This window comes from Buceros rhinoceros, unplaced genomic scaffold (genome assembly GCF_000710305.1).
Source record: "Buceros rhinoceros silvestris isolate BGI_N320 unplaced genomic scaffold, ASM71030v1 scaffold15875, whole genome shotgun sequence".
Classification (NCBI taxonomy): Eukaryota; Metazoa; Chordata; class Aves; order Bucerotiformes; family Bucerotidae; genus Buceros; species Buceros rhinoceros.
In genome coordinates, this window is record NW_010414736.1 from 21,898 (window position 1) to 32,978 (window position 11,081).

The following is an 11,081-nucleotide window of genomic DNA, read 5'->3' on the forward strand; positions in this document are numbered from 1 at the left end:
ATTCTGACTAGGAAAAGAAGTCAGGATGCTCATACATAAAAATTAACTGTAATGTTCCTGCTCAGCTGCTGGGTAGGAAAGTTCTTGTGTGTTCCAGGACTTTCCAAAAGGCTCCATAACAAAATGAACCTATCCTGTGTTTTTGTTTTTTTTTTAATTCAGAAAAATTACATGAATTATGTGTGCTTCCTGACAGTACATTCTGCTTTTTTCTTGTTATTCAGCCTTTATACACAAAGCTTGGGTTGTACCAGCTTTAAATAATGGTAACAATTTCCTCATGAAATAATAAAAAAAGACACAATGTCACCAATTTCTTCAGCTCACTTTTTTTTTTAACTACATAATGAATTGGATTATTTTTATTCTGACAATATAATCTTGCCATTTTCCCAGGTCTACCTGTAACTCTCGAGTATTAAAAAAAAACCCCATAACACAAGAAGATAGATATTTAATAAAAATCCCTTGTTGGGGATTGTTGGGCCATATCTTCTGCACAGCCTCACTGCAATGAGGGGCATGCTCTCGGGAGAGCTAACCCATTAAGTTCACTGCTTTCCTCTCTTTTACCTGAACAGTTAATTTTTTCATAAAAAGCAGTGACCAAAAGTCACAGTACATCTTGGTGGAGCAATAACTGCCTTTTCTCATGCTGCACTTTTCCAAAACTTTTCCAGGATTATTCTTTCCAGAAACAGTGCTATAAAAACATCGCTTTGTCCTTCCTCTCTCTGCTTGTGCACCTGGAGCTCTCTGTCGCTATCTTCCTTCCACAAATCTCAGGCAAATACTCAAGCTCTTTATTTGTAAGAAAAAAGTACAGATTAAGTGCTCAAGATTAATTTTTTGGGGTGGAAGAAGAGATAATTAAAGGAATTACAAAATCATAGTGAATTCAATACTCTTCTTAACAAGTGACTGTTACTTAGAAATTATATTTTAAACACAACTATGAGTTTAATAAACTTCTTAGCCCTCCATTAGCAACACCAAATTATTATCCACTCTGCACAGGCAGATGCTGCACAGCGCTGGGTGTCAGGAGCTAGAGAAACTGTGGTGCTCCTTGAATGCTATTGCTCCAAATTCTCAGCTTTAATTTGAAACATTACATTTCTAAACCTCAAGTCTTTGAAAAAAACTTGCAGATTATAAGCAAGACAATTTTTACCCAAAAGCACAGAGGGGCTGAAATAATCCTCCTGAGATGCGTCATCTTCCCCTACTAATTCAAAACAGATCACTAGTCTTGTGCATGAACTACTCTTTGTCACCCAGTCTGTAATATTCTTTGTCACAGGAAATATCTTTGTATTGTTTCTTTGAAGATCATGCTAAAGACACTGCTGATGTTTAGCAAACACTGGACAGCAATGACAGGAAAGAAAAAGGTTTCTTCACATCAAGGTTACCGTTTTATGAAGTTAGCGAACAGAATACGGTGTGAATAACCCTGTCTTCGAATTCTTGCTGTCTCCAGAATTCCCGTGTAACGCAGCTGAACCAACACTTTTTCTTTATCAAACTTGTTTGCCTGCCGGTCATTGTTGGGCTTGATGCATCTGACAAAATGAGGCTGGCCAACGACCATTTTGGATAACAAATCCATCAGAGAATACTGCAAGAAAGTAACAAGATATCTGCCACCAGAATACTTATAAAACTTGTATATAGGTCCACGTGCAGCTGAAATTTTATTTCATATGATCAGAATCATGTCCAAACCCATTTATATTTCAGTAAGCTGGTACTTTAAGGGCAGATAAAGTAAATGACCCAACAATAATTCTAGCTTTGATAAGATTTCTAAGTTACTAGTGTGTACTTCTTTAGAGAAACACTGATTCCGAACAGATGTACCAAATTCCATCCAGAACATTCTCATAAGCTGCCATAACATCCAACATATAACAGAAACTCTCCTTAGGCTTACTTGCTTCTCTTGAAGCCTTGTTAGGTAATTAGAGACCATTTCTTTTTCATATTGTCACCTATTTGAAGAACCTTATTCACCCAGAGAGTAAATCATCCATCTGTGGATAGGAAATGGAAGAGCAGCAAGCCTGTAAATATTGCCATCCCTTCATTAGACTGGAGGAAACTAAGGCCACTGCAGAAGAGGGGCTGCTTAAACTGCTCTGATGTAGCATGTTCTGTTCATTGTATGGGCTGATGGTGATCCTATGGCTGCCCTGCCAAGGGGAAACTGTTGAGGTGGGCAAAACCAAGAGTACACAAAATGGAAATTCCAGAGTTGCACTTTTCCCACCTCACCAGGGTACCAGCCTAGCAGTGGGAATGAAGTTTGTGCTCCCCATGACAGCTGAGGTGAATCTGGTTGTAAACAACATTGACTGGTGTTTTGTAAAATTGCTTCATAGGAGGATCTTATTAAAACACAAATGAAGAGGCTCATTCCTCAAGATTCAGCCCGACTCAACAGAAAGAGGCAGCCAGGAGGTAATGCAGTTCATCAGTAGATTGGATACGTGAAACTAGTGTAGGACGTCAAGAGCCATATGTTTCCTATTAAAATAAGCAATTCCATTCTGGACAGACGCTGCATCATGCAGCAAAGTGCTTAATTAGCTTCATCACTAGAGCGTCAATCGAACACAAGCAAGTAGGACTCGCTAATGGATAATTTTTTTTCCACTCAGTCTGAGGTGGCAGATGCTTTTCTCAATCACCCATAGACTTCTGCGTATGAGCAAACCAGTGGGGCTGAATCTGAATCTTCATTTAGGAGCATTAGCTAGCATGAACTGAGCAGAGATTTTCACCACAGAAAATAATAACAAGAAAGTGTAAATATAATTATCCCATTTGCAGCATCTGATGCTAGATGTGCTGGTAATGCACTGAATCACAGACTTCAGGTTTGAATGAGATTAAATATATTTTACCTAGGCTGAAATTATCCTTCACAGTTCACAAAGCTGTGCAATTGCATCTACTAAACAGAGATCTTGCTCCTTACTGTTCTCTGTCATGGATGTAAATGAATTCCTATGGGTTATCAACATGAGCTCAGCCATCTTTGTTTTCTGCTGGAGGAGATAACTAAACAGGAATTGGAAATTCAGAGCTGAGACCAAGTGAATCAACTCTGTGGTCCACTTTGGGGGAAAGAATGCTCTTTACATCTATTTTCTATTGCGGGACCAGCAGCACAGCTGTCAAGAGCACTGCTGAAGGAGCTACAAGGATGGACTCAGGACAGCCTTCGAGCAGTGACCACAAGATCTTTTCTGGAGCTCTTGCTTCGAATTATCTTTGCCCTCTTACTTCTTAAACTCTCAAAAAAATGCTATATGCTATATGTACTGATGTCCAACCTCTCTTTATCTGCCTTGGTGGAAGAATAACCAAGTGAAAGATTAATATTGGTCATCATACAACATCATGATAGAAATGTGACTGTATAATCAAGTACAATTAAAGATAAAACATCACAATCTCCTCTAGATACTTGTACTGCACAGATAGCTGCACCACAAATGCAGTTCACAAACTCTGAAAGGATCACTATTGACTCTAAGTCAACAGGTGTATATCAAAATGTCAAAGAATAAACATTCATTCTACTCTAGAGAAATTTAGGAAAAGACCTAATATCTTACTCTAAAATAAGAAGCAACTGTCTGTGTTTTCATGCTGGTTGTCTCTCTTGGATGATGTCCAGTATCTCCTGCTTCATTCTATAAAGATGAAGAAAGAAAATGACATTTTTATCTCTGTTGAGCCTGTAGTGCCCTTTCCAATGCCACAACATTGCACTCCTCAGAGAACATCACTAATTAAAGAAGAAATTTTCTAAACAGAAAAAGTTACAGCATGATCACTAGCACAAATCAGTTATACCAATACGTTACATTACTTTGCTACACAATACACAAACATTCACCACAGAGGACACAACTTGATAACGGAGCATCTAAACAACTGCCACAAAGAACCTGATTATGTCTGAGGTTCTGTCTGTTATTTCATCATCATTGTTATTTTGGTAGTTCTCCAAGGAACTCGACTATACTCCACACCAGTATTTTATCTTTTTGCTACAATACAGCTAGGAAATAATATTTTTTTTCCACCTGAAGTTGTTATAAAACTATAGGAAGAAAGAAGGGAAATGTTAGGTTTTTACCTCACGGAAGGAATATGAATTGCACAACACAAAGATATCCAGCTAAACAGAAAAGAAAATAGGAAGGAGAAAAACCAAGGAAGGGGTTACTTGCTTACTTTTAGTACAATAACAGTATTGCCTTTCTAGTTCAAATTAGGGTTCAATTCAGAACCACAAAATCAGTTTTCTTACCTTTGTATGACTGATTGATTTCTGGGGAGTCCACATTTGGTAACTGATTGTAGTTTTGCTTTTAGTGTGTGCCAGGTTACCTATGGGAATATGAAAGAAAGCAACCTACCAGAAGGCTTACATTTCATCTAAACTAAAACTATGCTGAACCACCTTATTCATGCCCCCAGTGTAAACATATGATTATAAAGATCGTTGACTTTTTTGGAGTATATCCTCATTTCCCCTTTCACCCCTGGAATGGACGAAGCTCTGAAGAAGTTGTGTGAAGATGGAACATGGGCTGTATTTTCCTCCTTCAGTACTCACATCACCTACTGGAGCAAAAAAATAAACAGATTGCTGCAGAAGGTTGGAAAGATATATCTTAGAGCATCCATGTGGTTTTACCCTAAGGATGTTATTGTACTATTCTAGTTCTAAGGCTGCATATATATACATTTTGAAAAAAGTGCTAGCAACCTTCTCTGGCCCTGAGAACAAGTGACATGGCATGACTGAAGTCTATACAATTACACTCTATATGTCACTACTCTTTTAACCTCCTGGAAAAAATAAGGCCGTATCTTTCCACAGAGCTTGTTGGAAACCATCACTGGCCTGTGTTTTCTCTTGAAATGTGCCTGGGCATTTCTGGGAGAAGGCTCGCTGATATGAACCGATATGGTCTGGAACTGCCCCAGGGAGGCACGCTAACAATCAACCAGAATGGGCAATCCTGCGAAGGTGTTTCAGCTACTGTTCACTGGCCCTATTTGGTTTACTAGCATAGACATATAGTCTTAAGACTCTAACCTTGGAATTATCAAGTAATACCTTTATTATGATGACTTGAAGGACTATGTGTGTTGGAGTGGTTTACACAGACACCGGTCTTCTAAAGGAATAATGAAAATTCTGCTGAACTTCCCATCATGTCACTCTAGGTTGATATACCACTGCTGCACGCTGCCATTGCTTTTGCTAATAACATAACACCTCTAGAATCTCATTCTCCACTGGGAGAGCCTGTAATCTCTCTGTGCTCAGCTACTATCACTAAGAGGTGGATAAATGTTGGATAAACAGCTGCAAATATATGGCATGCCGAGCTAGTGCATCATGTATTATGTGATGGATGATTATCAAGTGCTAAACCTCCCTTTAGCTTAGCTGAATATCACAGCATGGGAAGGAGGGAGGACGACTCACAGGTAACTTTAGCTATCTGAAAGTGAGTTGTCTACAGGATCCTCGCTTTATTCAACGGAGAGAGGCACCTCCAGAGATTTACTGCATTCTCAGAGAAACACCTGAGAGAGGCAAGATGGTTCGGACTCTGAGTAAACCTCTACATTTCCACTGATTATAGATCAATTACTTAGATCAGAAATCTAACTTTAAGTTGGCTATAGCTAGATGGTTTGGGTCAGTGTCAAAAGGCTACACACTGTGTTTCATAATACTTAGCAAGACTTGGGATCAGTTCTTGGGACCATCTGGGCCATGACTTTGGCTCTATAGAAATTACAGTTTAGTATCTTAGCAGATATCAACAAGTCAAAAAGTTCAGGCAAGGACATTGAGCTCAGTGTTTTCCCAGGAACACTGACTTAAAATAGACCTTCAACACCAAATTCTGCATTCCACCAGCAAAGCTCCTTTTGTGAGGAATAGGAGCCTAGACAAAACCTCAGTTTCTGTAAGCTATGGTAACATTTTAGAGAAATTTCCATTACGCACTTCCAATTTAGCTTTTCTGTTCTACTACAGGTACATCACCCACATAGTTGTACAAGAAAGTAATGTTGTAAAGTACTTACTGTATGGCATTAATGGCATCACACAGGGCAGCACAATAGCAAACTGTTTGGAAGAGACTTACCCGTCATCCTAAAATGGCAGGTAGGATACTGTGCAGGAATTTGATTCAAATAAGGTACAACTTAGGAGTAATTTCTGTAGAGCCAGTCCTCCACCCTAACCTGTGAACTCCCTGAGGAAGGACTCACTACTAGGATCCCATCAGTTACCTACTGCAAAGAACTCAAAGACCAGGGAAGCGGAGGAATGTCTCCTCAATCTTTTCAGTAGATGTTAGAAGCCCCAACCTTGGTTATCTACTATTTTAGAGAAAAACTGCTGAGGCAAAACAGGCAATTTATATACACCCTGCCCAAAAAAGGCCATGACTTACCTGATCCTTTCTGTTCAGTCCTCAACTCAAGGGATGCACTCCACTCCCTGTCTTGCTCCCCTACCCTGAAGAGAGGCCCCTGAAAGAAGCCTCTACCACTTCCTTGGCACTTGACCAGACCAATCCCTCCCCTGCAGCTTGAGATGGCTGGGGATCCATTCTGTATAGATTCTAGGGTTGGAAAGTTAAGCCACAAAGTGTATAATGTCATCAACAAATGGTCATATGAAACCTAGCAGTGGTCATCACGAAGGCTAGAAAAGAATAAGATTACCACAGTAGCAATACCTGTTTTTGTCAGAGGATGGGTTACCAGCTGTCGCGTCAAATTGTTTTCAGATGATCGCAGTAGCAGCACAATATCAGCTGGCAGAGTATCTCTATTTTTGGCTAGGAATCCACTTGCATTATATAAAACCTGTTTAAAAAGCACATTTATGCATCTTTGGGGCTTTTTGAAAAGTAGGCACTCCAGCATGTGGCTTTTAATATATCAAGATAAACAAATAGTTTATCAGCCATTAGGCTCTCTCTTGCTTACAGTCTTTCTTTTAATCACTGAAAGCTCTAACTTTTCAATACTGAGAACCATTATGATGGAGATCACTAAAAGCAAATCCATCATTTCAACGTAGCTTGAGACATTTGTTTTCCCTAATGCAGCTATGTTAATATTACTTTCAGCCAGTGTGGATTTATTACTAGAACAAGTGTATTGCAGTCCTTCTTTCCACCAGTACATGTATAAATGCACAATTAACAATGCACTTGATTTCAGCCACATCATACAGGATTACCCATATGACTATACAATCTTTTGGTCCCACTCATATTGTGCTGTACTGGACCCAGGAGCCACCACTCTTTCTAGAGATTTCTGTATTAATTGTAGAGAAAGTTTGCAAAATCACAAACTGCATATTGGCAATTGAAATCTTTCTAAAAATTCCAAGAATGGTGTACCTAACTCAAAATCCACCTCCAGGGCTCTGTCTTAATAATGTAAAGGACCCCCTAGAAAACCTGGCCTGTGAAAAAGGGTAGAAGATACTGGCATATTTAATTTAGGGAAAAAACTCACAAAACAATCCAGTAACAGTCTTAAATTACAAGAAAGCCTTGAAAAAGGAGAGGAAATAGATTGTTCTCCAGTTCCACAGTAAACAGGACTAGGACTAATGAACTTACATCACAGCAATGGAGATATAAGTTCGACAGTAGGAGAAACCTCCTAATGAAAAAGTTCATTGAACTCTGGAAAGGGCTGATGGGGCACTGGTAGAATCCCCATCTTCAGAGGCTGGTATCAGGAATGGCACAGGGAGAGCTGGCTCTCTGCTTCTCAGCAGTGAGATATGCTTTGCTAATGCAGTGTAATTCAGCTGGAGATGAGGTTTGGAGGAGTTACTGCAAGCCTTTTGTAGCCGGCTGTCTTACACAAGGGGCAAGTTATCTTCCATCGACTGATGGGCAATACTTTGCCTCTTTCCAGGCCAGCTGCTCTGGCACTGCACAGACTCAACATAGTTTCCTATGTGAGACAGCAATGCCCACTCCATGCCCTTTAAAAGAGCTCAGAAGAAGGTGGGAGCTCTTGCTTTCACGAGGCAAGGTTCAGGTGACCCGTGGCATCTTGTTGCAGTGCATCAGCAACTCTTCCTGAGTTTGAAATGCATGTGCAGCAAGTCACCTTGTACAGGAGGGCAAGATGCTGCTCATCAAATGAAGCAGAAAGCAGGGCCTGCACTATCTATCTGGCTGATGACAAAGTACAGAATGGAGTAAGGCTGATGGAGTGTAAGAGGAATGGAGCTGGATCCTGATTCAAAGCAGTTGGAACAAGTGTGACACAGGACTTTGAGGATCTAAGGGGAAGAGCACTAAGCTGCACTACATAATGGTTATGTTTTGGTTCTTTTTTAATACAATCAGTTCATTTACGTGGTGACATTTAAGAAAAATACAGTCCTGCTAGTGGGTTGTTTTTTTTTTTTTTTGAGGGAAAATAACTTTTCGATTTACTTTTGATGTGTAAGGCACTGCCAATATTTCCATGTCAGCCCTGAATAGCTGAAGACTGAGGACCAACCCAGTTGACCTAGTCTTCTATTTCCTTCCAGCCCCACCACCCCACAATCTCCAACTAATATCATTAGGTCTTTTACCTTTCCTGCATAATGATAAATCCCAAAGGTTAGATCTACTCTTTTGGGTCTCCAAAAATATTTTGACTTCAAATTATCTTCAAATTTTTCTGAAAGGAAACATATAGCTTATGTTACTGGAGTTACTGTACAATAATTGTCTTCTGAAGCTCTATCCCTCTAAGGATATTGCCTAACTTCTCAGATAACATAGAGGCACAAAACAGACTCTGATGTTTTTAAGGACAAAGATACCATAATGGTCTTATGATAAAAGGCAATGGATAGATAATACGGGAGCTCTTGGATCAGTTACTTACTTTACATGTTTTTTTTCCTGTGACTTCAGAAAATCGTTTGCCTTCCTAAGCTTTTGACTTTCATACAAGAAATAATGTAGTAAACTTTCCTAAGGATTCCTTTGGGAACTCTGAGGAAACGTTTACTAATTGACTGAGGGCCTCTGTACTGCAGACTAAAAAGTATGAGGATAGAAAGACAACAAGCTCATATAACTGCTTTAGCATGGGCATTGTTATTAAATGTTATTAGGTTTTGTGATTAGGTGTTGGTGAAAACTCTGACACTTTGCGCATTCAAAAATGAGTTAACAAAGGATTTATCTGCAGAGAAACCCCACTGAAATAACTATATCAACTATAACTGCAACTACTCAGCAGCACTGAAATATTCGGGATCTGAATTACGACATATTTAGGTGTTTTAATATTTTTTTCTGAATAGAAAAAAACAGGAAACATAATTTACTGAAAGGCACTGAGGCAGGTTTGCAGACATTACCCTTAAAAAGCACTAAAATTCTTGTTCAGATATGGCTCACGAAAAATCTCAGAGCTGAACATGACTCAGCTTTGAAAACAGTGATCTTAGCATGTGAACCTGTAGTTTTAACTCAGTTTAATCTTTATCTTTCAAGTTTTGCAGCTAAAAATTCCTGAAGGCAGGATAATTGAAAACCTGGATCAGCAGTTTAGGTTTATTTGTACACTTGATGTTTCTCTATCAACTTCAAAGACATCCATCCCTGCCTGCACGCCTCCCTCAAACACACTGTGATGCTGGAATGTAGGCTCACTTAAAACATTAATAGCATATGGTCTAAACTGGACTTACCAAACACAAATCTAACAGGGAGATACCCTGCAAAACTGTGAAATAAACCATATTCTTACCTACAAGTGTCTGGTCTGTTGCCTGTGGGAATCGACTTTCCTCATCCAGCAGCGACAATAAACCCATTGGTTTCTGCAGGAACATATCTAAGAGTGGTCTGTTGTCCTCATATTCTATAACTCTTGCATCAACACCTTCATATAGGTATTCATTCTGTAATAAGCAACAGAAGGCATGTTGTGTCTATGTACACAGAACCACTTCAGAAAGTAATTCACAAACTGTCAATTGCAGCAAATTAAAACCACAGTGAAAAAATATGCCCTGGGGCTAAAGACATCAAGGTTTTGCAGGAACAAACATCAGTTAGGATGTATCACACTGTCAGACTACAGATTTTAATTTGCCTTTGGTTCTGTAAGTGGTTCCTATGGTATATTTGTTAAAGCAAGATGCTTTCCAGGAATATGTAAGAATTAAAGAAATAGAGTTGAAGAAGATGAAAGTATAATGTTTGTAGATGGAGATCTCTCTATATACTTCCCTGGTCTGCAATGTAAAAAAGATTTCTTAATCATTTAGAGCTACCTTTACATTCCCAATTCCTTGCTCAGATCTACGTGATATACAGTGGCCAGGATTTACAAAAGTGACTACAGATTAAAGAGGCCTCACTTGTTTGATCCCTCTCTTCAAACACCTGGAAAAGTTATTATGTGGAGAAGAACGGTGCACACACTTTCTAATCATTTAAGATTGGTGTATATACTTCCTAAAAATTAAATAAATTATTCAGCAAGATAAAAAAAAAAGTAGAAAAGCTGATGGTTTTTTTTGTGATCTCCCTCCCCACCCCCCCAGAAGACTGCAAATCTTTGGGTTTGTACTAGACTGAGAAAAACCTGAAAACAGATGCTGTGTCCCCAGTGTGTTGCAATGATTTTATCTTGAAAATAATTTAAATTATAGCTGAAGAATACAAGAATTACTCTCTTCAACCCTTCAGCAATGCAGAGGACAGCTGTAGATGTATCAAGAGAAGGATGCTCTAGGGACTGCCATCCTTCCATTATTTTTGCCTGCATGACATAATGCAATAGCAGTTACACAACTGCACGCTGCTGCCATATATACCAGGGCTGTCTGCAGTCCTGTGCAAGCTATAGTATGAAACACATAATTAAGACTTTTGATGTACTTTAAAAATCATCCCTCTTCCCAAGGATAGGACTTTATAAATGTGTTGTATTAATGTATGATGTTAACTTCACTGTTGTGCCATCCTGTAATTGTGAGAAGA

General features: G+C 39.1%; 1 protein-coding gene across 1 annotated transcript in view; it reads right to left on the minus strand.

The window, feature by feature from the left end:
* Positions 1–11,081, minus strand: part of MYO3A (myosin IIIA) — a gene marked incomplete at both ends in the record, with an annotated part of 65,208 nt that overhangs the window by 21,533 nt on the left and 32,594 nt on the right. The window contains 6 exons of the mRNA XM_010137193.1: positions 1,416–1,621; positions 3,627–3,704; positions 4,328–4,407; positions 6,792–6,921; positions 8,669–8,757; positions 9,841–9,994. Coding sequence (XP_010135495.1) covers positions 1,416–1,621; positions 3,627–3,704; positions 4,328–4,407; positions 6,792–6,921; positions 8,669–8,757; positions 9,841–9,994 — 737 coding nt within the window. The remainder of the gene's footprint in view (positions 1–1,415; positions 1,622–3,626; positions 3,705–4,327; positions 4,408–6,791; positions 6,922–8,668; positions 8,758–9,840; positions 9,995–11,081) is intronic.